Source organism: Desmodus rotundus, chromosome 7, assembly GCF_022682495.2.
Source record: "Desmodus rotundus isolate HL8 chromosome 7, HLdesRot8A.1, whole genome shotgun sequence".
In the NCBI taxonomy this organism is placed as follows: domain Eukaryota; kingdom Metazoa; phylum Chordata; class Mammalia; order Chiroptera; family Phyllostomidae; genus Desmodus; species Desmodus rotundus.
In genome coordinates this window covers 133,896,727-133,924,499 of record NC_071393.1, presented here as the reverse complement: position 1 = coordinate 133,924,499, position 27,773 = coordinate 133,896,727, and the positions used below count along the sequence as shown (strand labels likewise).

Below are 27,773 nucleotides of genomic sequence, written 5' to 3'. Positions count from 1 at the left end.
AGGAGGGACTCGGGCCAGCCCCTTCCTTGCACGGGCCAGTATTACTGCCCCTTGGCCGGCCTGAAGCGCTGCTGAGGAAGGAACGGTTCCTTCACCCCCGCCACCATTGTGAGGGTTACAGGCCCACCATCGGGGCCCAGGCCCTCAAGGCCTCCTCCAGCCAGGTTGGAAGGAGCAGCGTTGTGCCGGCAGATGATGAGCGTGTCATGGGCGTGAGCCCAGGCACCCAGGTGCTCGGCTCTTCCACCTGCCCCTGTGAGAGGCCTCGGGGGTCCCAGCCTTCATGAGCTACCTGGGGAGCCAGTGCCCTTGTTAGGAATAAACTAGATGGCACAGGTCCGAGGGCCCGGGCCCTCTCCAATGAAGCTCTCAAGACCCGACCTACAGTCCCAATCTCACTCCTTACCCAGGAGCATGGCCTTGCACTTGACGAGGGAACAACAGGGCCCTCCCAGTAGCCTGGGCAACTTTCTTTCAAGGGGACAGTGTCCAGGCCTCTCCAGGGGCAGCTTCCAGAGCTGTGTCAGCCCTCAGAGAGACCAGCCTCAACGTCACCCCCATTTTACAGATGAGCAAACTGAGGGTGGAGCACCCTGGCCTGGTCTGGCCGATCGTTCATGCAGTCAACACATATTTATTGAACATCGACTCTGTGCCAGGCCCTCAGAGGGCATGGGGGGCCTCAGAGACGAATCACACACAGACCGCGCACCTGAGGCACTCACGGCCTGGCAGGGCGGTCGGTCACTTCGAAGGACACTCACGATACAGTGGTCAGTGTGGTGTTAGAGGTAGCACAGGTGACCATGGGAGCACAGAGGAGGGGCCCCTGGCCCAGCCGGGGGTGGCAGGGAGGGCTTCCTGGAGGAGGTGACACCTGAAGGAGGCTTCAGGGAGTGAGCAAGAGTTTGGGTTTCTGGCAGAGGGAGAGGCCTGTGCAGAGGTGAGGGCAGACGACGGCACATCTGGGTGGCAGCTGGGGGTTAGGGCGAGGCTGGTCCAGGAAGGGCAGTGGAGTTAGCAGCGGACAGGGATCTCTGAGGGGCATGAAGCAGGAGGGGGTTGGCAGAGGGCTCTCTGGGAGCCAGCGTGGAGGGTGCCCCCAAGGAAGAGGATGGGGAAGAGGGGTGGTGGCAGTGGGCTGCGGAGGAGGGTGGGTGCAGCCCTTGTCCAAGGAGTCCGATTCTGCCGCAGGCCCCCTCAGCAGGGCGGGGGTGGGGGCGCAGGCTGCCAGCCCCGGGGCTGCAAGGTGCAGATCACGGGGTCCAGTGGCTTGAGTGTGGCCTGTTCCTGCAGCCCGAACCGCTGCCCGGGCACCAGCCGGAACTCCAGCCTCTGCAGCAGCTTGGCCATGACCACTTTCACCTCCATCTGGGGGGCGGGGGGGGGAGGAGAGTGGGCAGTCAATGAGCACAAACACAGCACTCCCGGCAACTAGCCCAGGGCAGCCCTGAGCAGGACGAGACACCACCATGCGGTCACATCTGCAGCCTGGGCCTCCTACCTGAGCAAACTGCTGCCCGATGCAGGAACGGGGGCCCAGAGAGAAGGGGAAGTAGGTGAACCTCGGCCTGCAGGGAGAAAGGCGTCAGGAGGCGGCCGCCCCGCGACAGGGCGGGCTGGGGTTCTCACACACTGAAAACAGCAGCTGCCTCAGCTAAGCTCTGGCTCGGCATCTTCTCACGTCTCCTTCCCTTGAGCCTTCCAGAAGGAGCCTTCCAGAAGGAGCTGCACTTCACATGGAGGAACTGAGGCTCAGAGAGGCAAAGCAACTCGCCTGAGGTCCCAGGTCCCTTTCTCATTCGGGCGGCCACGTGTCCGGCTCCATGCAGCCTGGGTCTGCACTCCGGGGTCTGTCCCTGGGGCTTGGCTCGCCACCACTGCTTCAGCACTTTAACGCATTCGCTCCCTCAGTGCCCCCCAGGGGAGCCCTCAGTATTACCATTCCTCAGATGGGAACATCAAGGCCAAAAGAGGTGCAGTCACTTGCCCAAGTCATAGGGCTTCTCAGTGTAAGGGACTGGTGATGAGCACGGGCTCACACCCCAGCTCTGCTGCTTATTGGCTGTGCACTCTTGGGCAAGCTACCTAACCTCTCTGAGCTGTGGGTTCCTCCCCCATCAAAAGGGGCTCGGTGGGGCTCACAACTCCCTCACATCCATCCAGAAGGCTATGTGGGCTCAGCGGGCACAGACAGTTCACACCAGAGAGCCCTGGGACCGCCTTCCTCCCACCAGGCCTCCCCTCGGGGACAGCTCAAAGAGAGACTTACTTGGGTGCTTTGGGGCCAAAGCGATCTGGGTTGAAAGTCAGTGGGTCCTCAAAGTATGTGTCCATCCGTCCCATGACGTAGGTGCTAAACTGCCAGGCAGAGGGGACGCTTGTCTCTGGTTCCAAGGATGAGTCCCCTCACCCTCTGTGGCTGCCCAGTGGGGTGACTTGGAGCAGAGGAGTCCCCCAATCCCCCAACCCTGCTCTATTCCACCCACTCATCCCTTCACTCCCCCACCTCCCCACCCACCCATCTGGGCTCGTGTGGAACCCCGCTGGCCCCTGGAAAGGTCTCTAAGAGGAAGAAAGGGGACAGCCAGTGTGCCACCGGCCACCAGCTGGCATGCTACATTGTCCCGCGGGAGAGCTACTAGTGTCCTTATTTTACAGATGAGGAAACTGAGGCTTGAAAGGTTTATGGTTTGTCTGAAGTCACTGAGACTCCAAGCTAGGTCTGCTGCGAGGCCATCTTTCTCCAGATCCTGAGAACTGCTGTTGTTCTGAGTTTCTCTCCAACACCAGGCCTGCTTGGGGGTACGGAGCTGAAGGCCTTTCACCTCTGGATTGGGGTTCACACCCTATGGCCTGCCCCCAGGGGCCATGCATGCCCTGCATCACTTGGGTACTGGTGCCAGCTTGCACAAGGTATCTCCCTGAGCCGCTCTGTCTCCAGAAACTAGGCAACTAGGAGCAGAGAAGCGCCTGGAACTCTGCTTTGCGGAGTGGGTGCGTGAGGTGATATGAGGCCCTAGTCCAGTATGACTGGGGTCCCTGTAGGAAGAGGAGATGAGGACACAGGCACACAAAGGGGCCGCCGTGGCAGGACATAGGGAGAAGGCGGCCGTCTGTGAGCCACAGACACAGGCGTGGAGGAGACCAGCCCTGCCCTGCATGCCGCTTGCTCTCAGACTTCCAGCCCCCGGCTCTGAGACGGTGCATTTCTGCCGCAGCAGCGGCCCACTTGAGCAGACGAATACACGTCCCTCCCTCACACCCCATATGAGGTCAATTCCAAGTAGATAAGAACTTAACTTTCAGAAGAAAAATATAAAATTGTTAGAAGACAATGTCAGTGAATATGCTGACTGTCGGCTAGGGAAAGATTTCTTACACAAGACAAAGCAAGAGCACCGACCACTGAAAACCTCTCGGAGCCTCAGCGTCCTCAGTTGGAAATGGGCCCCGCCCCCAGCCTCACCCCTGCAACCTCACACTGGGCAGTGTGAAGGCGAGAAAAAGACCTCACAGGGCAGCCAGTGCTGAGAACAGGCCGCACACTTCCCTGACCTCAGAGGGGAGCCCAAGTCAGCACCCGCCCAGGGGGCAGCCAGCAGGTGGCCAGGCAGGCAGGCAGGCGGGGACCCCACTCACCAGGAGCGGGGTGTTGCCAGGGACTCTGACCCCATCGATCAAGGTCTCCTCTTCCAGCAGGCGGAAGGTGCCCCACGCTGGCGGGTACAGCCGCAGGGACTCTTTGAGGACCTGCAGGAGCCGCACAGGTGGCAGCGAGAGAAGTCGGGAGACTCCGGGGAGCATGCCCCGGCTCATCTCTGCTCCCACTCACGGCGCTGAATGTGCACCCGAGTCCAGGACCGGGTCCTGGACCCCTTTCTGTTCAACCCCTCATGTGACAGAGAAACTGAGGCCCAGAAGGAGAAGGGGGGTTTGCAAAGCCACAGCACCTGGGCCCAGACCAGGAGTCAGGCCTCCTCTGAACCAGGGGTCGCATCCCTGGAGACCCCCCACAGCTCAGGCAAGGCTTCCTGCCGCACTTACTCTCCCAGGGGAGGGGGCGCTGGGCCTGCAGAACCCTGGCCGAGCTGGGAAGTGCAGCTACAGCTCCCTCACTGATGGGCTGGTTTCCGACTTTGCCTGCATGTTGGAATTACCTAGGAAGCCTCCATAAGCTGTAGCCAGGGCCCGCCCAGTGACTTTGACGTCATTGGTCCAGGGGCAGCATGGGGTGGGATTGTTTTAATCTCCCAGGGGACTCTCCTGAGCAGCAAGGTTAGAGAACCCCTGTCCTAATGGGCTGGGGAGGGGCAGCCTGAATGGAATCACCCACATCTGCCCAGAAGCTCCGCTCCACCCCCACCCCCCTTCCCACACACCTGGGACAGATACTGCAGTCTCCCCAGGTCCTCGTAGTCAAGGTGCCTCTTAGAACCGATGACCTCGTCCACCTCAGCCTGCAGCCTGTTGGGTTGGACAAAGACAAGTTCATCTCCAAGGACAGATGTCCCCTCGTGAGCTTCAAGAAGGGGGTGGAAGGAAGCATGCGAGAGGGGCCTGGGGGGCCCCCACCTGTGAACACTGCCCACCCCATTGTTGAAGACGTCCAGGAACTGCCACGTCCAAACCCAGGTGCCCAAGCAGGTGGGAGTGACGCCCCAGGACCCTTTACAGGCCACCCTTTGGGTTTGCTGCTGGGAATCGGCTGCAGGAGATTGACACACCACGGAGCACAGGCTTTGCCCACAGACTCCTGTCTCAGCCCAGGTCACAGCCACCACCGGCTGGAAACTGGACTGAGCGGTGCAGGGAGGTGGGTCGAGTGGACCTTGGGACACACACTGTTAGAATGACATGCGGCACAGGAGCGGTGGGGGGGACACCACACACCCCGGGGGGCTGTCATCAAAGACAAAGAGCACGTGTGTGGCGGGGACGCGGGGAAACCGGAACCTGTGCACCATTGGTGGGAGTGTGAGTGGTGCGAGTGGAAAATGGTATGGCGGGTCCCTCAAAACATTAAACTTGGGACTGCCAGGTGACCCAGCAATTCCACTTGTGGGAAAGTACGGTCTCAAGTAAGTCTTTGCACACGCGTGTTTGGAGCGGCATTATTCACCATAGCCACACAGTGGGAGCACCCCCAGTGTCCACGGGTAGACACACAAGGCGTGGCCCCCACACAACAGCAGGTGACTCGTCTTACAAAGGAAGGACATTCTGACATCCGCTACTCACGGATGAACCTTGAGGACGGTACCCAGAGTGAAACAAGCCAGTCACCACAGGGCAAATAGTGCCTGACCCCACTTACGTGGGGTACACGGAGCAACGAGCAGCAGACAGAGAGCAGAACAGGGGTCGCCAGGGGATCGGGATGGGGGTGGGGAGTCCGTGTTTCGTGGGGACAGAGTTTCGGTTTGGGAGGATGGAAAAGTTCTAGCTACCTGACAGTGTGACTGTACTGAATGCCGCCAAGCTGTACGGCTAAAACAGTTAAAAGGGTACATTTTATGTTATATGTATACATTTTCCCATAATGTTTTTAAGAAGTGGATTTGGGAAGAGGTTACAATAATGTGGGGTGAACAGTTAACCTCGAACTGCTTCTGGGTGGGTGGGGCCACCATGGGTGGATTTTAAAAATTATTATTATATTAACTTTTCTGCTCTTTTCCAAAGTTTCTGTAAAGAGCATATTATTATTACATCTCTTTAGAAACCTAACAAACTATTTCATATGCTCAAGAAGCCACTCACTCTGCCCTTTCTTGCTGTGAGAGCCACTAACGGCAGGCCCCTGCCTGTTCCCCAGCACTCCCCCACCGCCACCCTAAGCCTGGTGGCGTTTTTGGAGTGCTGTCACCTTTGGCTCAGTCAATCTGGGCCACCACGCCTAAGGGAACCTGTTCATATATAAGGACACCAGTGGCCCAGCTCAAATGCCATCTCCGCAGGCACGCACCCCCCGTCTGGCCTCTGAAGGCCAGCACTCCCCAGCCCTTGAGTGGGGGTCCTGCTCAGGCCTCAGTGGCAGCCCTGGACCACGCACTAAGTGTGCCGTAGTGCGGGAAGGAGCCACCACCCCTGGCCCTTGGAGCTGCCAGTTCCAAGACTGAAACAGACTTGAAGCAAACAGTCCCAGAAGAAAATGAGCTGAGAGGATGCTAGTGGCTACTTTAGGGGCCTGAGAAGTAGGAGAAGGAGATGGGGAGGAGGAAGAGGAAGGGAGGAGGAGGAAGAAGAGTTGTTACACTCTAGGATAGAAGCAGGGAGAAAAGCTTCCCAAGAGGGAACAGCATGTGCAAAGGCCCTGGGGTGAAGAGAAGCAGGACACTGTGCGGAGGGCTCAGCCCTGGGAGGTGGGAGCAGGTGGCCCTCTAGGAATAAGGCATCAGACAAACACTGCACTTACATCAGGGGAGCCTCCCACCCCCTCGCCACCTCCCCCAATACCTCGCCAAGATCTCGGGCTGGCGTGACAGCTCCATCACTGTGAACGCCAGGTGATTGGCAGAGGTCTCGTGACCTGTAGGAAAGGAGGACAGTGGCAGCGCCATGTGGCATGCAGAGCAGCTACAGGCCCGGCTTCCGAGACTCCAAAACCCTGGCGGTAGCTCGGGCCCTCACTTCTGCCCCCTGTGGTTATGCTGGACATATGGATATAAAGGGACACCTGTCCACCTCCACATCGCCTGATGTCTGCCAGTCTGGTCAAATAAACAGCATTTGTCCCCATGCGTCCGCTTTTCACACTCTGAAAGCCCTTCCTCCAGCCGTCCTTGAGCCTGGCCTGGAGGGACGTCTGTCCCCATTTTGCAGAAGAGAAAGCAGAGGCTGAGAGAAATGTGTGTCTCTGAAGTCACATCACAGGAGCAACAGGGCTGGGACTCGAGTCACGCAGGCTTTGGAGCCCAAGGCCATGTTCTCCCCAAGTGGTGGGCACCGGCGCCTGAGGTCTGGAGGGGGCACACCTCCAGGGGTGGGGACTGCCGGGTGGCTGTCCCCCCTGCAGGGGGCCGGTTCTGAGATCTGGCAGGATCTGGCCAAGGTGACAGTCAGCACGCTTGGCTGGCCTGGGGAGGGACTGCCTGCACCGCAGGAATTTCCTCCAAAGGGGTAGGTGGCCTCCCAGCTGGCAACCACTGCCTGCCAAGGGGCCCCGGTGGGGGTGGGGGGCTGCTTGAGGGGAGAGAAGGGGCTGCACCTCACAGCAAGTGGGTGCTGAGAAGGGAGGCCCAGGCACTCCCGGGGAGGGAGGGGAGCATCAGGGCCCTGTCTGTCTATCCGTCTACCACCACCATCAGACGACAAACTTTCTTCTTGTTCACCTCTGTCTTCCCAAGCTTAGAGTCCATTCACTTGTTCATTCATGTTATCTAGTCTTCACCGGTACCTACTGTGCTGGGCCCTGGGAGTACACAGGTGAGCGGAACAACATAACCTCTGGCTCACCAAGCCTGCCATCTGCCGTGGGGGGTGGGGGGGCGTTATGGAGCCACACCAACAAATATACAACTGAAACCATGAGACATGTGGGCAGAGGAGCTCTGGGCACTGTGGTGAGCTGGGGCCTGAAGAGTCTGGGCAATCACTGAGGGCTTCCCCGAGGAAGCAGCACCTGAGGGATCCCTGAAGAGTGAGGAGGAGTTTTCTAGGTGAAGAAAGATGCTCAAGAAATATTTGAGAGCAAATAAATGAAGCTGCGTCCCACAAATTCTGAGGGCAAAGCCTGAATTCACATGCCAAGCTCTCCTGACCCCAAGAAGACACCGTCACAAGTCCCCATGACTGCCATCTCCATTAACAGATCAGGGACCACCAAGAGGGCCTCCTGGTCCTCCCTAAGCAGAGAGAGGAGGCTTCTGCTCCTCTCATCCTGGCCCCCAATTCCACAGCATAACTCTACTCAGGTAGCCAGAAAAATCTCTGAGTCAGGATTTCAGGGGTTCCCATCATTTCTGCAAAGCTCTGAGCTCTTGGTCGCTGAAGAAACTACGAACCAGCGATGAAGAAGGTGACAAAGTTGTCCAGCAGAACCTCGTCGTCCTGGGCACCCTCTTCAGCTGAAAGACAAGGAGTGGCTCAGGGCCCGGCAGCAACGCCTGTGATGCCCACATTCCCGTTCCCTTTCCCACAGCTCGTGAAGTCACCCTGACAGGAGGCACCCCGGCCACCCCACCCTCGCTGGGGGCCCCCGCACCTTTGAGAATCTGTGTGAGGATGTCGGCGGGGACGTCCTCTCCCCGCTTCAGGGCCTCCCTGCGACGCTGGACCCACTCCTTGCCCACCTGGCGCAGAAAGCGGACGCTCTCCCGGATCTCGCGCAGCTGCTTCCACTTCCCAGGCATGAACTAAAAGAAGATCCAGCTCGAGAGGGTCCACGGAGTACACACACCTCCCTCTCTCCCCTCTCTCCCCAGCTCCGAAATGACGCTAAACCCCAGCAGCAAGCGGGGAGGTCGGAAGAATATGAGAAAATTCTAGGAAAAGATAAAGGAGCCAGGGAGACTAGATCAAGAAAGCTGGCTAAGTCCCAAGCATTCATCGGCTTCCCTGCTGGCTCCAAATCCCTAGAAAAGATGGGAAAGATGCCTGAAAACATTCAGAAAGCAGTGGCAAATAAGAAGGGATCCCCGAAGGACGGAGGCAGTTGGGACTACAGTGAAGGAGGAAACCACAGCCAGAGGGCAGTGAGGTGGAATCAGCAGCCAAAAAGAATGGGGCGACGTCAGAGGACTGCCAACTGGGAGGTGATAGCCGGAGCTGAGCAGCCATCTCATGACAATGAGGTTATGAGCTGGAGACAGTAGAATAAAAGAAAATTTGGGAACATCTGACATTGTGGAGCCATCCTAAGCATCCTAGATTGCCTGTTTCGGGGGTCATTTTACACTAGAGAAAGATTAACTCTTAATTTACTTAAACCAGTTTCACATTGAGCCTCTATTGCAGGCAATACATGCAAATCCTAACTGAGTCAGAAGTCACTTCGGATAGGCATACCAGAACCCAAAACTCATTCTGAGAAAAAAATCACTGGAGGAGGCGCTCCAGCGAATGAGGACAACACAAGCAGGGTGGCCGGTCCCTGGGAGGGGGGCCAAGGCGGTACCTTCGCCAGGGTGTTGCGGGATGCAGTGATGCCCTCCAGTATTAGCTTCACTTTCCCGGACAGAGGCTTCTGGGAACCCAGCAGCATGCTGGTCTCCATCCCGAAAGCTGCCTGGGGAGAGAGGAGGATAAGGTCATACCTCAAGGATGGGAGGACCAAGCACCGGGGCCGAGATGGTGCCATTCACCTGGAGACCCAGGCCCTGGCTAAGGGCTGACAAGCATCATGTCATCGACTCCTCACATGGAACCGTGATAATCCCAACCACGTTGAATATTGTGAGGATTAAGTAGCATGTAGTAGCTACTAAATAAACCTCGGACTCTCCCCGACAAGATGCATTTCGCCACTCCTCACCCAGCTTCCCAGCGGGCTGGTGAACCACTGTGACCCTCCACTCACTGTCCCCAGCCTCCAGCTGCCTGACTCGCCTTTACCTGGGTTTGGGGTTCTCAGGGCCACTGCTGGGTCTGCCAAGGTAAGGATTCAAGCCATTACCCAAGGGGGAACTTATGGGAGAGGGGGGCTTTGAGGTGGGAATCAGGCAGACCTTGGATCCAGTCCTGCTTCTGCCCCTGACTGGCCACAGGCCAGTGCCCACCCCTCTCGGGGCCCATTTCAAGAGGAGGAGTTAGTAGCTCCAGTCTCACGCTAGGTGTTTTGAATAGTTGAGGAGAGCTGAAGCTCGAAGGGGCAGCAGACAGAGGAGAAAACAAGGAAAGGGAAGAGGGAGGGAAGGGGAGCCCTCCGCCCAGGAGGCACGCTCCACCCCGCCCCCCCGCATCCACCCACCCATCACCTTGGCCAGGATGTCCATGGTGGTGCAGGTCAGCATTTCCTGCATGGACACTGGGGTCTGCCCGTCCGCCTTGGCCTCCAGAATCTCCACCAGCTGCTCCGCTTTCTCATTAAATGTGCCCATCAAGCTAACCAAGGAGCTGGGGAGACAGCATGCTCATCAGCGGCCACCGGGACGAGCTCAAGGCTTTGGCCGTCCTGGGGCCCCTCTCTAGAGGGAAGCCAGTATGCAGAGTGGAGGTAGGGCCCCCTGCCAGCCTTTCCGGCCTCCCCTCGAGGCCCAGCCCCCAGGCTGGGGTTTCAGTAATCCAACCAAGCCTTGTGGTTCCACCATTCCCCTCCACTCGGGTTGGCTGCTGTCTCTTTGCCCTTGTCCTCAGGGTTCCCTGGGTCCTCTGTCTGCCACTGGGCCCCTCGACTCTGACCTCAAGGGAATGTGACAGAGCAGAAACTCCAGAGGACAGTGGGAAGAAGGAAAGGAAGGTCTCTGGTAACTGCAGGACCCATGCAGTTTCCCCTCCTACCTCTCTGCCGGCACCGCCCCCTCCCCTGGCCTGTCTTGCCCCGGCTGCCACCTGCAGCCTTGTCTTCCCCTTCCACTCGGTCCTTTAGAAGTCACAGTGCCCAGCCCTACAGGGACATGAGTCCTCAGACCCAGAGTTCCCTACCACAGCACCCCCTCCCCGGGACAGCTAGCGGGCTCCTCTGCCAGGCCTAGAGCTTAGAAAGAGGTGTGGGAGGAGGCTCTCCAATCCCACAAAAATGGTGCCCGGAGGGAGTATGGGGGGCGGAGGCTGCCACTTGGCACATTACATACTTCTGATTTTATATGAACAGAAAGGGCTGCTTTTGAAATTAAAAGCAATTTTTAATATTAACAATCTTGGTAAAGATTAGAGGGGTGTTCTTTCTCCTATTCTAGTTCTTAAAACTTGTCTAGGAATTTGAAGTTTCCAAATGCAAAGTTTTTTAAGACATTAAAAAAAAAAAAAGCCACATGAGAGAAGAGAAAAAAGGAGCAATTTTTTTAATTAAGAAAGAAAACCTTGCCCATCCCCCAGCTCTGCTCCGGCTTCTCAGCTCTCACACCTGCATAGCGTCCTCCTGCCCACGGCTGCCCTGCCCGCACCCCACGCTGGCTGCACATCCTACCCTCTGCAGCCCAGGCCTAACTGAAAACACCACTCTGATCCGGCCCCCTACCACATACAGCACTTTGAAGCCCCTTGTCCCTCTTAGGAGGGAGGCAATACCCTCACCCGGACCCAGGGGGCACTCTGTCCTTTGCTGACTTCCACTCAGTTTTGCCTTCCTGTTCCAAAGGCCTTTGAGGGCCTCTAAAGCACACTGCTCCTTCCCACCTCAGGGCCTTTGCACGTGCTGCCCTTCTGCCTGGAGCTCTCCTCCCTGCCACCTCCCATCCCCCTGCCCCGTTACCACCCTAGTGCCTGTCCTCTCTCCAGAGGGACACCCAAATGCCACTTCCTGAGGGAAATGTCTCTCGAGCCCCAAGCGGGTCTAATGCACACTCCCACAGCTTCATCACCCTTACATGGTGTGCAAGCACACACGTATGTGCAAAGTTACTTGCGGCTGTCTCATTTTCTTCTTACATCGCAGTCAGGTGGGCCATGTGGATAGCACGTGGCTGGTGGTCACGCCAGCACCGAGTCTCCTGCCAGTGCTGGAGACGCAACTTGGGGCTGGAGCTACCGTTACAGTGAAGCCCAGCCCCTTGTCCTCGGAGGAAACGACTGGGACCAGTGTCTTTCCGTTCAAGCAATGTCCGAAAAAGCAGGAACTGGCCATTTGCTCTCACGGTTTTATTGAAAGTATATGATAATCTTCCATGTGGATCGTGACTGGAGAGGAAACTCGCCAAGTAGTTTCTAGTGTTTCCGCATTAGTGAATTAGAATTCAGCAAGAGTCAAAACGCCTTCTTTTCTCCTATCTCTCTCCTCTCCCTCTCCCTCTCTCTCTCTCTCTCTCTCTCTCTAGTAAAGGGAAAGAGGGTTCATGGGTGAAGCAGTGAGCCAGAGCGGCCCGGCCACAGGCGGCCAGCCCAGAATACCTCCCAAAGCTTCTTTCAGTACAGCCTGGCGGACTTTGCACTTCCAATAAAATCGCCCTCACTGCCTCACTGGGGGCTGAAAACAAAAGCATGGGGTGAGGGAGGCACTGACTACCGCCAAGCTGCACACCTGACTGTGAGCACGACGGTCACTTTTACGTTACAGGGATGTTATCCCAATTAATTAAAAAAAAAAAGAACGTCACGAAGGCGTTTACTAAAATGGGAAGTGCGGTTCGGCTGCCAGAGCCTGTGTGCGGGAGGGCCCACCGAGATAGTGCCCCTGGAGTTGAGTCACGAGCGCTGGGGGTGGTCCTCTGGTGTGAGTCTATATCCTCCGGTGACGTCAACGCTTCCCCAGGGCCGGGACCATGGCCCCTTCACTGGCCTTCATCACCCTGGCTCTGGGCACAAGCAGTGTTTGTTACATCAGTGCCTCTTCCTCCTCTAACCCTTCTGCTCTCACCCTGGCAGCTCTCGTCACACCAAGGCCGTTTCAACTCACTGCTTCATTCACATACTCCTTCGCTCTGTGCACATTCCTGGAGGGCGGGTGGCAGGTTTGGCGCGGTGCTGGGCGTGGGGGTGCAGGGGCAGCGGGCTTCTCCACCTTTGGGAACCCGACCGAGGTCTAGTGAGGAAGGAGGACCCCCACAGTGACGTGACACTGAGCCTCGAAGTGGAGCTCAGCCTCGGGGTCCGGGGACAAGCTCCCAAAGCAGGGACACCTCATCTGGGTGTCAAAGGAGGCCTAGGACTCTCCGGGGAGCACGGAAGGCAGGGAGGCGGCAGGAACATGGGCAGAGATGCCAGGGCGGGCCCAGTGGTTTCAGTAAGGTGGAGGAGGGAGGGTGCAAATGCTGGAGGGGGCCAGGGGCCAGAAGGGTGTGGGTGGGGTCTGACCTTCATCATTCAGATGACATGGGGCCCTTGGAGGCCTCGGGACAGGGGAGTAAGGTGGTCGGATCTGAATTGTAGCCAGATCTCTGCCCGGAGTGAAGCGGATGTTGGAGGAGGGAGACGGGAGGCGGAGAGGCAAAGAGAGCTGAGGCAGCACGTGGATACACCGCCCACAGATCAATTACACACTGACTAGTAACTTCCCAGTGGGGAGACCTGGAGCACGCTGCCCTCCCAAGTGAGCGAAGGTAACATCCCCCCCACAACAGAGCGACAGCGTGTGCCTCCCCAGTGCGTGCCCTGAGGAGGTCTCACCCTCACTTCTACGCCATTCTCGCCAAAAAAGCCTAGCCTGAGTGTGACCGTGCAGGTACAGCAGACACACTCGGGTGGAAAGACAGTCAGCAAAACTGGCCTGCACTTTCGAGGTCCAGAAAGTCCAGGGAAGACTAAGAACTGTTCTAGAAGGAGGGAGAAAGAGACATGGTAACCAAACGCAACACAAGAAGCTGGACTGGATCCTAGACAAGGCAACAGTAGCTGTAATTGCACAAATGATGAAATTCCAATATAGCTTGTGGATAACAGTACTGGATTGATGTTAAATGTCCTCATTGTGAGGCCTGAACTGTAGTCACGAGAGAGAATGTCCTTGTTCTCAGGAAAAACACACAGAAATATTTAAGAGAAGGGACCTCAATGTTCCCAACTTACTCTTAAATGGTTTTTTAAAACGCACTATATGAAATATGAATGTATGCGTACGAACACATCGAGAATGCTAAGTGTATCCACATACACACACAGAGAAGAATGGTCAACGAATGGTGAGTTAAACAGAACCAGTAAGTGAACCTGGTAAAAGATATACAGGGGTCCCTCAGACCCTCCGGGCAGTTCCCTGCAAATTTGAAATTGTGTTACAAAGATTACCTTCCTGCAAATGTTAAGCATGGGCCCCCCCATGACCCAGCCATCTCCTCCTAGGCGTACCCCTGAGAAAAATGGAAATGTCCATGGGTCTGCTCAGGGCAGCGTGATTCGCAGGAGCCGAAAGCTAGAAACGACTCGAACGCCCATCAGCTGATCCATGGTCTGTTGGAATATTATTTGGCAATAAAAAGGGGTGAGTTTCTGACCCATCCTATAATACAAACGAACCACAAAAGCACAATGCCACGTGAAAGAAGCCAGACGCAAAAGATCGCACTTTGTGTGATTCCGTGTATAGGAATGTCCGGAATATAAAAATCTACAGAGACAGCAGCTGAGCGGCTGCCAGGAGCTGTGGGCACAGAGAGGGCATGAGAGACGGACGTCTCCTTTTGGGGGGTGATGAAAATGTTCTGAAATTGACTATGGCGACGGTGGCACAAGTTTTGAATACACCAAAACCCATTCAATTGTACTCTGTAAATGGGTGAATTGTATCTGAATATAAGTTCCTTGAAAATAAAATGTTACCCAAAAGTAGAGACTATAATAAATAAAATAAAAAGCCCAGATGAGGAGTGAGGAGTCCTGAGCCAGGGGAGCTCCTCGGGGACAGGGACCCCCACCACTCTCCGCATCATTGTCCCTCAACCCTTGATGCTTGCAAACCACTCGGGGACCCCTCTCAGCCTCATGTCCCACTGGCTGGCCTCTTCCCTCTGTCCCTTCTGCCTGGGTGAGACTCCCTCGGGTGAAGACCCCGCTTCCCAAGCCCACCCATGCCAGGCAGCCCAGCACCGCCTCTGAGCAGCCAGAACCCAGGCTGCCGGCTGCGGCCACGCTCACCTGCGGCTGAAGGCCAGGTCCATGACTCTCCGCTGCTTGTGCCAGCGCTCGTAGTCACACTCGGACACCAGGCCTTGGCCAAACAGCCTGTGGGGCACAGACACTGGTGAGAAAGACAGGTGAGGGACTGCCTCACAGGCACGGGGTTCCTTTCTGGGGTTGTGAAATGCTCTGGCACTAGACAGAGGTGACGGCTACACCACATAGTGACTGATGTGCTAAATGCCACTGAGCTGTACCTCTAATGTGACTAAAGTGGTGGACTTTATGGTCTGTGAACTTAGCCACGACACAAAATAAAGAAATGGGAAAGAAGTGGGTTGATCGTGTGCCCCAACCTCTGCAACCTCACACTTGCACCTGCCATCGGAGAGGAAAGAGGAGCAGGGAGGAGCTATGACAAGGGCTGTGGCCACAGTGCATGGGGCACGCATCATGGGCCTGGCAGCCAGGACCTCGGGCCCTAATGCTACCCCAAGTCTCCAGAGCCCATGGGCCCCCTGCTCACAGCCACGGACCTTGTCCCGGGTCCCCTCCTCGTGCCTTACCTCTCGCCAAACACAGTCTGGATGGCGTGGTACATCTTGGAGTCCTTGTTGTACTTGGTTGACATCAGGAACTTCTAAACATCCCCAAAAAACCAACATCAGCTCGTGCACCTGAGAGAGGCTGCAAAGGACTCAGCAGTTTTGATTCTTGTGAAACGAACCCCAAACGATCACCCTGAGCTGAGCGCCAGCTACAGTGGGAATGCGTCACAGGCCTGACCCCACCTAACCCTCCAGAAGTCCCAGCCTCACACAGCAGCATCCTGTTCAGGGATGAAGAAGGCGAGGCACCGAGGGGTGAAGTGATCATCCTGAAACCAGAGCAGCTGGGAGGGAGAGTTTCTGGGGCACAGGAGAGATACGTTTATAGATCCAGGGCTGTTGGTGCCAACCCAGCCATGGAAGTCCCGAAAGGCTTCCTGGAGGGAGGGTCAGCTTCCTCACCAAGAGCTGGGTGGTACAATAGTAACAGCTAGCTACTCTGGAAGCAGTGTAGCACAGGTGTTAACAGCTCGGGCTGAGGAGTCAGCTGGCTTGAATTTGAATCAGGACCCAACATCCTCACTCCACCTTGCACTAGCAACTCTGTGACCCCGGGCAAGTTAATCCCTCCTCTGGGCCTCAGTTTCCTCATCTTACAAGATGGGAAAAGAGAGTGCCTGCCTGGCAGGGTTGCTGTGGAGAGTAAATTTGTTCTACACGACAGTGCTGAGAACGGGGTCTGGCACACAGCAGGGGCTCCGTAAATGCCAGGTGTCTAGGAGAACATTTACTGCCAGTCAACCCTGAGGTGTGGGTGGTACTTGTATGCTCATTTACATATAGATGAAGAATTCTGAGATTGAAAACTGGCCCAAGGTCACACTCACGTAGGTAAATGGCCACAAGATTTGGATCCAGACCATTTGCTGCGTGGGAGGGGAGAGGCAACCTTGGTCCTCAGGGGAAGCCAGGGTCACTGGGCGAATTCAGGCACAGGTGCATGGTGTGGGAAGGGGAGGGAGAGGCCCGGCCTGAGGGGTGCTCAGCCGTATCCTGTGGGTGCTAGGAAACAGGGGCGGGGGGGCCAGGGGGCCGGGGACAATATCTCTGCTGCGCACTCTCCCAGGGGCCACCTGTATCTGTGAGATTTGCCCTGGGGTCTAATGTCACATTTTCAGCTGAAAGGAAACTCCAGAAATGGGTGACTTTGGACCATGAGCTATACCCCAGGAATCCTACTGCCCCCCAAACACAGTTATTTGTAAGCCAAGTCCTGTTACTCACTACCCCACTCCCAAAGGGTTCCTCTCCTGCAAAAAGTGGTGACAGTGAAGGCCAGCCTTCCAGGCCCCCTCAAACATCCCTGAGCACTCTGAGGTTTGTGCCAGTCCCGGCCTGGAGGAAGGACCCCTCATACAGAGGCAGAGCCGCCTCAACACCGGAGGCGGCTGCCAGGGGTCCCCTTGGCCAGAGGTACCCATGGCAGCTCTCCCTGGGAATGGGGATCCTTCGATGGCCCGGTGAGCCTGGTTCTAGGACATACGGGGTGCAAAGGGCACCCTCAGTACCTCGCTGCCTTCTCCGGTTGCCCCAACTGGCAGCATACTAGTGCCCATAACTGCTGGGGGCTTGCCCTCCTGCCATAAACAACAGTGATGCAGGCAAAATGGACGGAGTGTCTGTTTTCTGACACTGGAGCGCAGGCAGTGAAGCACTGGGAGTATTGGGAGAAAGAAAAGGCAGGGCGGGCAGGGGGAGACGTGAGCCGTACAACCTGGGGTTACTCCAGCTTTCTGTCTACAGCCAATTTCAGGGCAAAGATGCTAAAAGGAGAAAGTCAGACACAGCCCAGCAGCCTTTCCAAATTTATGAGCCAGAGACCAGAGTCCAGGCCAGAGAAGGACAGAGTGGGTAGGGCAGAGGCCCTGAGCGGAGGGAGCTATGCACGGAAAGAGATCCTCTGGAAACTCTTGCACCTTTGGATAAGCACCAAGCTGTGCACGTGCAGAGTAAAACTCCACAAGACTGGGCAGAAAAACAACTTCTGGGAAGGGGGAATTATTGAGTAACTACAGGCTGAACAATTCTCAGAGCTTACACAGGCCAAGAACTGTTGGAGTTCCCACAGGCCAGAGTTAAACCTCAGACACAAGGCCTCATTAGAGGCCCCAGCAGGGTCAGTCCATAGCAGTGGGGCTAAACTAGCCCCACAGTAAAAGGCCACTCTAGGTGAACCCCACAACAGCCTCACAGCAAACCTGGAAAGGGTCGAACTGACCTGCAAGTGCCTTCATGCTCTGCCAGGATGAGGCCCAGCACTCGTTAAAGGAACGAAACCAAATCAGGCGCTCGACAACATACAATTCACGATGGCCCGTGTGCAGTGGAAAACCGCTGGACGTGCCAAAGAGCCGGGAATCCTGACCCATAATCAGGCCCAGAAATAATAGAGATGCTGGAATTCTGAGACACAAACTTTAACACGTTTATTACAAATACTGCGAGTTTGTTCAAGGAATCCACATATCCAAGAAGTTCAAAGAATCTGCATAGAACCGATACAAAGAATTGTACACCCAGGCCGATCATAATGAAGTTTCTGCAACCAGTGATAAAGAAAAATCTTCAAAGTAGACACAAGATAAAGTGGTACAATATTATGTGAAGATAGATGGGTCTGAGTTAAAGATCGTACTATAAACCTCGGGACAAACACAGAGAGAGAGAGAGAGAGAGAGCTAGCTAATAAAACAATAGTGAAGATAAAATGAAATACTTAATCCTACTCAATCCCAAAGAAGGCAGGAAAGGAGGAGAGGGGAACGAAGAGCAGATGGGACAAAGAGAAAACAAACCACATCATGGCATCTTTAAAGCAAACCATACCGATAATCACATTAAATGTACAGGACCTACGCACTCCAGTTAAAAGGCAGAGATTGTCAGACTGTATAAAACAGCAAGGCCCAACTATATGCTGTCTCTAAAGAGCCTACTTTTAAATATAAAAGCCCAGATAGGTTAAAAGTTAAAGAATAGAAAAAGATGCACCAAGCAACGCTAAACATAAGACAGCTGGGGTGGATGTATTAATACCGGACAAAATATATTCTGGGAAAGAGAATATTGCACCAAGGATGAGTGGGGAGATTTCTAAAGAGAAGGGGATCAGTTCATCACCACACATAACAACAGTAAATGTGTACACGCCTAATAACACAACTTCACAATGCGTGAAGCAAAACTGATAGAACTGAAAGTAAAAATAGACAAATCCGTGATTGTGGTCGCAGAGTCCAACACTCCTCTCTCAGAAATTGCTAGACCATGTAGACGAAACATCAGTGAGGACTGAGAAGTTTACAGCAACACTGTCAGCCAACTTGACCTCACTGATATCCTACCCTCCCTCCCCCAATATTTCTAAAACACCCCGTTGAAAGTTACAGAATATACATTCTTTTTAGTGCTCGTGAGCATTCATAAAGAGAGACCATAGGCTGGGTCAGACAATGACAACAAGCTGCGATTAATTTATTTTTTCATTTCTTTTGTTTTTAAGCTGCAATTAACTTAAAAGGATTGAAATTATAAGCGATATTTTCTCTGACCTTATGGAATTAAATTAGACAATCAATAACAGAAAAATATCTGGAAAATCTCATGATGTTTAGAAATTTAATAACACACATTTAAATAATCCATTGTTCAAGAAGAAATCACAAGGGAAGTGAGAAATTACTTTAAGCTGAATGAAAATAAAAGCCCCACATGTGGAAACGTGTGCTACATGTGTGCTTATGGCAAGTGTGTGACTCTAAATGTTTCCTCTAAATGAGGAAACAAAGTCTGAAATCAATGATCTAAGTTTTTACCTTACAATAGTAGAACAAGAGCAAATAAACTCAAAGTGAGTAGAGGAAGGGAACAAGAGCAGACATCAACAGAATAGAACCCAGACAAACAGTGGGGAAAACCAGTGAGTCCAAAAGCTGACTCTCTGAAAGATGAGTAAGACTGACGGACCTCTGCTAGTCTGGTAAAGAAGACAAGAGGAAGTTACGCGTCTCAGGAAGGGGGGAGGGACATCCCACAGATGGGGTAGACATTAAAAAGATAATAAATCCTTATTGTGGGCAAATTTATACCAACAGTTTCAACAATTTAAAAGAAATAGACAGATTCCTTGAAGGGCACCAAACTCAAGAAAAAATAGAAAATTTGGATGGCCATATATCAATTAAATTGAATGTGTAATTAAGACAAAACAAAGAATGTTTCCCTCAAAAAAAATAAAAAAAGCCAGGCGCAAAAGGCTTCACCAGTGAATTCTATGAAACATTAAAGGAAGGAAGAACACCACTCCTGTATGAACTCTTTCAGAAAACAGAGCAAAGGGATCATTTCCCAGCTCATCTTATGCGGCCTGTTAACCTCAAAACCAGACAAAGGCATTATAAGAGAAGAATAAAGAAACAAAAATTTGTAATAAAAGATGAGCAAATTGTATCGTGAGCAGGAATGCAAGGCTGGTTTAATGCTTGACTGGTTCCCAGCGTAACTATGTATCTCTCCATTTCTTTTCTCAATGAGCATCATGAAGGTTTTTGTCTACGGTTTTTGGTAGCATGCATTAAAAAGTCTTAAACCGTGTCTGTATCTGAAATTCAACTTTTTAAAACAAAATTATTTTCAACACCCTGTTCAAGACCCCATAACAGTTCACCTTGTCTCCTGACCTGAACCCTGAGTTGCACGGCGTCCCTCTTCGTGCCTCCACAGCCACCCTCCACGCAGAGTCACCCGCCCATCGTCAAGCACCCACTCTGTGAGCAGCAGCACCTCCATTTACTGGGCAAGCGCTGAGGCCGGGCATGGACTGGACGGCTCACACACATTACCTCAGTTCCACTCTCACACCCCCTGGGAGAAAGGTGTCGTCCCTATTCTACAACAGGGAAACTGAGGCCCAGAGCAGTGAAGTAACCTGTCCAGGTCTCACAGCCAGACGGTGGCAGAGCCCAGATCTGAGCCCCATTCTGCCAGCTCCCGGGCAGATGTGATCTGGTGGCCATTACTAATACCTCCACGCAGACGCCATGCTTCACCCGTTACAGGCCAATTAATGTGCCTGTGTCTGTCACCGAGCCTCTAGAATGGCGACACGTGGGAGTTCCTACTCCTACAGATGGAATGAGTTAATAATTGTAAAGTACACAGAAAAGCGCGTGAGCCATAGGAAGACTATTTAAGTACCCTTTGACCCTTCCTTTGTGAAATGCATCAGATATGTCATTTGCATCCTAGCCCTGAGGGAGAGGGGCTGGTCATATTCCCGCCTCGCCAGCAAAGGCACTGTGGCGGCAAGGCGCACCAGCTGAACACGGTGCACCAGACGGGTTCAACGGCAGAGCGCCCCACTGCCCACACTAACCAGCCCGGCCCTGGGAGCCACCCAGCCGGTGGTGGTTAGAAAGACGCCATTCCCTTTTGGATCCTCAGGAAACCAGCCCAGATGCATGTGACTCTGGCACATTCCTCCCACAGTCCCCAGAGCCAAGTTTCATGCGCCCACCCAAGGGAAGGGGCTGCTGGTCTCCATAGAAAACACCCTGTTTCCTACCTTGACTGACTCGGGGCTCGTGATGATGACTGAGGTTTTGTGGAAAACGTTGACCCGCACCACAGGCCCGTACTTCTTAGCCCTGGAAAGCAAAGTGACCCAAAGGAGGCTGTCAACTCCCAGAGATGTGGGTGCCACCAGCCAGGTGCAGCAGGAAGAACAGGGCACCCCACCCCAGGAGGGGGCTGTCTATGGGCTTGGGGTGCAGGCTCTGGCCTGGGGCTGACTCACCACTGAGTCACTTGCCCGACTGGGCCTCAGTTTCCACATCCATGAAATGGGTTGCTCCCCTCCTCCTTTGCCCCAAAGGTTGTACTGGGAATCAAGCAATAGCATGTCTTTGAAAGTGCTTTGAAGAGTGTAAATCACCACCCCAAACAATGACTCTTATCTAATCACAGCCCACACCCAGGTACAGATGAGGAAACTGAGGCTGGGAAAGCTTTCGGTGGCTGGTCTAAGGCCATGGAGTTGGCCAAGGTCAGAGTTTGCCTTTCGAGCCAGCCTGGTCTGCCTCTCCACTCAGGGGAGGGCCTGCCGGGGGTGGGAGTGACCCGAGCAAGGGAGCAGGGAGAGTGTGTGCTAGAATGGGGGGGGGGTGGGGGACAGAGGGGGAGGTGGACCTAGATTGGAGTAACGGCAACAAATGACAAGTCAGAACCCACCAATCCAAAAACACATCTTGGAGCACGCGGCCACAAACCTCATCCTTTTTCCAAAAGTAGGGAAGGTGCCCTAGAAGGAAACTGGAAGAAATGGGAAACATTAAGATCACCAGAAGTCACCATTCAACAGTGCTCCCTTCCCCACAAGGCCCCGTGAGGCTGGCGTTATTGGACCATCTCACAGATGAGAGGACTGAGGCCTGTGGAGCTGGAGCACCAGCTCAGGGCCACCAGGCAGGCTGCACCCCCAGGTCTGACTGGCCCCAGAGGCCTCCTTGATGAGGAGATGGAGGGAAACCAAACCTCCTTCTCCCTGGTGCGGAAGTCGGGGGCTGACAGCCAATGATACTGTGTGGAATTTCCTTCAGACAGTCGCTGAACACTTTCCCTATGCAGGGAGCCAGGCTAAGCCCCACCCGCTCCGCCCTCCCCACACCACCTGGAGGTAGGGCAGCTGAGGCTGGACAGGTGAGGTCTCCTGTCCACAGTTGTGTGCCTGGTACCAGGATGCCCCATAGTCCTCCTCGCTGGAGGACAGATGGGGTCACGCCAATCTGCAGTGAGACCATTAAATTGTAAGCAAGCTTTTGGTGCCACATGGAGGCACGGTCCAAGGGACTTCCTGTCTCCTCTGTGACTCTACCCCAGTCAAGCTCACTTATTATAGACAGCGTCCAGACAACCCCACTGCAGTGGGGGTTTCCGAGTCAGTGAGCTCATTCTCCTAGGGGAGGATGGAGTAGATCAACAGATAAGTAAGTAAATACGGGTCAGGGAATACTGCGAGAAAAACCCGAGTGGGGAGTGGGTAAGGAGAGCTGGGGATGGATGTGCGGGTGGCCATTTTATACAGGCAGCTCAGGGAATGCCCCTCTATGAAAGTGTCACGTGAGCTGTAAGAAGTGAGGGACTTGGCCAAGCAGGTGTCTGGGGAAGAGCATTTGAGGCAAAGAGACCAGCAAGTGCAAAGGTCCTGAGGTGGGAGTGTGCTTGGTAAATTCAAGGAAGGCAGTGTGGTGAGACCAGAGTGCTTAAGGGGACCGTGGTCCAGGCTGTGGTCCCCAAGGTGGGCAGATGCAGATAGCTTTGTGGGCTGCTGTCCACTCTTTAGCTTTGCCCTTGGGGAAGTGGGGGCTGCTGGTGGGGTTTGCGCAGAACAGACAGGATACAACCTGGGTTTTAAATGTATTGTTCTTACTGCTGACGAGCTGAGAGTAAAGGGGGCAAGGAGGGCTCAGGCAGTAGAAGCAGGGGTATAACTGTGACGTAGTATTACTAGTCTAGTGATCAAAGTCACGCATTAACCCTTTGCTTCTAATCAACTGTATACCTTCCCTGGGGCCTGAGGGCTGGGGCCCGTGGAGGAGAGAAGTCCTGTTCCAAATGGATGTTGAAGGTGAAGCCGACAGGGCTTGCCGACCGTTTGGATGTGAGGAGTGAGACAGGTGTCAAGGATGACCCTGGGCCACAGGGAGCATGGATGGAGCTGCCACTTACTAAGGTGAGCAGGACCGAGAAGGGGCTTGTTGGGGGGCAGCAGACAGGTCATCTGCCCCCGCCCGTGTCCAGATGGGTGGGCCAGGACTGAGACAGCTGGCTCTGCCTGCAGGAGGGGCAGCTGGAGGCTCCAGCTCAACACCCCCCAGAACAGCCCTCAGTCCACCAGCAGTCCTGTCCCCCTACCTCGGTGAGGCATCTCTGTGGCCTGTGCGCCACTGGGTTGCAGATCCCCAGGGGGTGCACTCAGTTTCACCCCAAGGCCCAAGGACAGGCAGCAAAGGGGCAATCTGCCAAAAAGACTGAGCGGGAGATGCGGGGAGAGCCAGAGAGGCCTCAAGGAGGTGGGAGGCACCTGTCTGCCCCAGGCTGCCAAGGGGCCAGGTGAGATGGGGGCCCTGCGCTGGCCATGCGTTAGGGCCATGTCCATCACTGGGGCCTTGGCCGTCACTGGGGCCTGGGCCAAAGCAGGTTGGGTGGAGGTGGGGGGCAGAGCCCGATGCAGTGGTGAGTTCGAGAGAGAACAGAAGGGAGGAACAGGAGCCCAAAGGCAGGCAGGCTCCTTGGGGAGGTTTGCAGTGGGGGTGCAGAGACGGGGGCAGCCGTTGGAGGGAACGAGAATGGAAACAAAAGGGTTGGTTTTGACAGCATGTTATATAAAAATGGGAAGGATGCAGAAGAGAAGGAAAACTGATGACGCAGGAGAGGGGCCAGTGCGGGGCAGTGCTGCTGAGCAGTGGGGACAGCTGTCCTTGGCCAGGAGCCCCTGGGCCCAGCGGGAAGGGGAGGGCGAGTGGGCCCCGTGCAGGCAAGGGGGCGGCCGTGGCAACAAAGCCCTGAAAGGAAGTTCTCTCAGCTGCTCCACGTGCTCCAGGAAGTAGGAGGCAAGAAAAAAGGCTGACAATGTGGGTGGAGGAGGTGGAGGAGGTGTGCCAGGGCTGAAGAGCCGGCAGGAAGGCTGGAGAGGAGCCGAGCAGATGCACAGGAGAAAGGGCAGGAGGGCAGCTGAGGCCCACTCGAGGTGAGGCCTTGAACTTATACCGCTCCACCTGCAGAAAGATAGACTGTGGACATCACACACCACTGGCTATATTTCCAGAATAATCTAGTTTCCATGGTCACTCACCAAAGTGGCTTATTCTTGGGAAAATGTTGTTTTGAGGCACCTGAGTGAGAAGAGTCTGTAGCAGCCTCCCCCTGCCAGGCCAATCTGAGAGCCTCTGCCTGGGGTCCACGCCCCCTGAGGAGGAAAATGAGTGACCCTGAGGACAAGGGCACAGGAGCGGGGAGCTCTACTACGGCAGGCAAGAAAGGGAACTAAGGGAAAGCCTGACCCCTCCAGCTCCTGCAGGGGGCAGTAGGGAGGCGAGGGCAGGGCCAGAAGCCAGGGTTAGAAATAAGCAGGTAAGGGAGGAGGGGTGGTAGAACACTGGGACTGGGAGGGGACAGGCAGAAGTCCACCCGGCATGCCCCTGGTGGTGGGCTGGAAGTGGCAAGACAGAAGGGAGGGCAAAAATCCCCCTCCTGGCCCATCCCCAGAACTTGCAGTTCCTGCAAACTGCAATGGGCACAGTGGGGATCCACAGTTTCCTGTGGGCAGAGAAAGCCGTGACCAGTCCCTGGAGCAGAGGTTATCTGGAGAGCTCAGAGGGATGAAGGGATGGGCCACCCGGTAGGAGTGAGGATGAGGGGCTGTGGTTGTGCCAGAGGGAAGGGGTGGTGAGTGCTCAGCTGGGCCTCCACCATCATGAGGAACTGCCCAGCAACTTCTTAAACAACACCTTGGCAAGTAGGAGTGGGAGGAGGGAACCAGCACCATCCAGGAGTCAAACTTGAAAACTTATTGCAAAAGAAATAAACACTGGGGCAGAAAGACTTTTCGCTGCCAAGTTTACACTCACCCCACACTACCCGGAGAGTGGAGGCTGATGCGAGAGTTTAGAGCAGCGACAGAGCAATAAAGAAGCTACAAGTGTTTGTGTGGGATCTGAACGTGGGTCTGAGTTTTCAGCTGTTACACGGATCGGTGCAGTAGGACAGCGTTTGCAATAAGGACACAGAGGTGGGGCCCTCAAAGAGGGCCACCTGGAGAGAAGGCATCCTGGTGACTCCTGCAGAATAAGGAGGACAGAGAGTCAGGGTGCGGGAGCACAGGAGCTGCCTCTTCGCAGGACAGAGGAGTCTTTGCCTGCAAGCTGGCAAAGCCCAGAAGCATCCAGGAGCAAATGCCACTTCTGGAGCCTCAATACATTGATTCCATGTCAACCTTGGTATTGCCAAGCATGGGCTGGGGATCCAGGCTTTGAATGCCAAAGCATCTGATTTGTGCTAGAAGGAGTTTCAGAACTTTCATTTAGTGTGATTTTTATATTTGACCACCAATCAATCTTTAATCCAAAATCTTTTTGCCTGGGCCCTGTTCGGTTCACCATGTTAGAACAAAGAGCCCAACCATAATCAAATTCAGCCTCCTCCCCCTCCTCGGGCCACCCCCACACACACTTGTAGGTCACATGTAGATTCTGTGGGATGAGATTTGAGGGAGAATTCAGGTCTGAAAAGGAGAGAAACGTGGGCACATGCGACTCCATGGATGGCCCTTGAAAACATGCTAAGTGCAAGAAGCCAGACACAAAAGGCCACATATTGTGTGATTCCATTTATGTGAAATGTCCAGAACAGACAAAGGCACAGACAGAAAGTAGATGAGTTGTTGCTGAGGGGTGGGGGTTGGGGTGAGACGCGTGACAGCTAGTGGGTACCGGGTTTCTTTCAGGGGCGATGAAACACTGCTGGTGATGGCCCAGTTGGGAAGGGTGAGTTCTATGTTTGAAATGCAATTACGGGAGGGAAAAAAGAGAACTGGGGAGAGGGGCAGAGAGAGGCTTGATTTAAGTCCTGCCTTCTCAAGACACAGGGGCGGACAAGGTCTGTCACGCTTGAAGCACTTGGGTTTCAGGGAAGGCCGAGTCGTGTGGACGCCCATCAGAACTAGTGACTTGGAAACTGAAGGGGTGACAGAGCACCTAACAGAACTTGCTGGAGATTTCCACCAGCCACCTTGAATCACCTGTTCAGTGAGGGTATGCTGTGCACGTACCGGGCCCTGCTGCGCCAGATGTGGGGGGCACAGCGGCGAACGAGACAGACACAGGCCTCTGGGAGAGACAGACACTTAACGAGAGGTTGCACAAATCATGAATTACCCAATTGCCATTAGGGTCACTTAGAGTTTATAAACTGGACATAATGTATGGAAGCGTGGGAGCAGGTGGGGTCTCCCTGAGGAGTCGGTATTTAAGCCAAGCCTGGAAGGCTGGGGGAGCACCATCGAGTGGAAAGACGGAGCCTCCACAAGAGGGAAAACAGGCTAGGGAGACCCCAGGGTGGGAGAGGACGCCTGGGAGCACAGAGAGCCAGCAGGGAGAAACAGTTGCCTCCCTATGTCACCAACCACAGAGATCTTTCTGCAACCCACCACACAGGAATTCAGGCTTCTAACACCAGGGCATCTGGCTTGTGCTGGAGGTGGGTGCCTTCCAGAATGTTCAGGTCCTGAGGTCTTAAAAAGTGTATCTAATACCATTGTTTATTCATTCATTCAACAAATATTTATTGAGCATCTGCAATGTGCCAGGCGTTGGGGATACACAAGCAACACAGCAACCCTGCCCTTCCGGGGCTCACATTCTAAAGGGGAAGACAGACAACAGGTGAACAGTCAACAGGTGAACAGAAGGTAACTTCATGGGGGATGGCCCCATCAGGAGTTTGGGGCTAAATGGGCTTTCTATATGGCAGATGGGAAACTAGCAAGAAGGGAATCAGCTGGGGGCAGAGGCAGGGGCACAGACTGACTGGGGCAGCAGTGAGTAAGCAAGGGGAAAGAGAACGGGTAGGGGCAGGTTCTGACAGTTCAGCTGTCAGGGGCCTTGATGGCCACGGGGTGGACTTCATTTAGAATTAGGTTTAGTTCTAAAGTGATGGGAAGCCTTTGGAGCTTCAGGAAGGTAAGTTTCTGGTAGGGGAGGTAAGTTGGGGGGATGGGGGCCAAGGATGGAATGGCAGTACGGAGGAGAAGACAAACAAGATACACCAGGACAGAAATACAAACGGGAAGGTGACCAAAGTACAGTGTTCCAGTCAGGTCGAGTGACCCCATCCAAGTCCCCAAAGTTAGAGCGCTCACTTTAGAGCCAGGCTAACCTGGGTTTAAATCTAGGCTTACCGATGGTGTGACCTTGGGCAGGTGACTTTGCCTCTGCGAGCCTCAGTCTCCTCGTCTGAACGATGGGGTAACAATAGCGCCTACCTAACAGGGTTGTCGCTGCCATCACGTTTGTGGGGCCCAGCTGAGCGCGGTGGGCGCCGAGCAGCTGCGGCGACTGAGTAATTTGTTACTAAGAATAGTTAGCGCCCCTCTCCCCTCCGCCGTCTCCAAGCCGCCGCGCGCAAAGGCGAGGCTGGACCCCCGACCTTGACTCCCGGTTTGGACGCGGCCCCCGGACCCCCCATTCGAGCGCCCCATCCAGGCCCCCGCCCCCACCCCCCGCTCACCTGGGCCGCGGCGGCCCGGGGATGTGCTCGTAGCGGCTGCGAGCGCGGTGCACGAAGGTGCAGCAGAGGCCGAAGGCGACCAGGACGGCGCTGCCGAGCAGCAGCAGCCCGGGACTCATGGCTCCCGGGCAGGCCAGCCCGGGGTCAGGGCCGGGCACCGACGGGGTGGGAGGCCGCGAGCCGACTCAGCTGTCAGCACAGCGCGCCGCCTCGGCCCCAGGCCCCGCGCGACCC

At 54.9% G+C, this 27,773-nt stretch overlaps 1 protein-coding gene across 2 annotated transcripts; it reads right to left on the bottom strand.

Moving 5' to 3' along the window:
- Positions 1–618: 618 nt before the first annotated feature.
- On the bottom strand, positions 619–27,773 carry CYP46A1 (cytochrome P450 family 46 subfamily A member 1). Of its 2 annotated transcripts, none has more exons than XM_053929154.1 (15): positions 27,540–27,773; positions 21,486–21,566; positions 20,821–20,902; positions 15,216–15,289; positions 14,668–14,754; positions 9,918–10,056; positions 9,119–9,229; positions 8,207–8,357; positions 8,007–8,069; positions 6,460–6,532; positions 4,383–4,467; positions 3,643–3,753; positions 2,273–2,361; positions 1,505–1,571; positions 619–1,371 (listed from the first exon to the last, which is right to left on the bottom strand). In XM_053929154.1, the coding sequence occupies exons 1-15, from the start codon at positions 27,656–27,658 to the stop codon at positions 1,201–1,203; spliced, it is 1,503 nt and encodes a 500-aa protein (XP_053785129.1). In that variant the 5' UTR covers positions 27,659–27,773; the 3' UTR covers positions 619–1,200. The 2 variants fall into 2 exon arrangements, with proteins under 2 accessions (XP_053785129.1, XP_053785131.1); XM_053929156.1 differs by lacking the exon at positions 27,540–27,773 and adding an exon at positions 24,109–24,207.

Excerpts from the sequence above, each read along its gene's own strand:
- CYP46A1 (XM_053929154.1), bottom strand. The coding sequence starts at position 27,658 with ATGAGTCCCGGGCTGCTGCTGCTCGGCAGCGCCGTCCTGGTCGCCTTC. Across the intron at positions 21,567-27,539 it reads CCCGGGCCGCCGCGGCCCAG|TTTCCTTCTAGGGCACCTTC; the intron begins GTGAGCGGGGGG and ends CATTTCTTCCAG. Across the intron at positions 2,362-3,642 it reads CTGGCAACACCCCGCTCCTG|TTTAGCACCTACGTCATGGG; the intron begins GTGAGTGGGGTC and ends TCTGCCTGGCAG.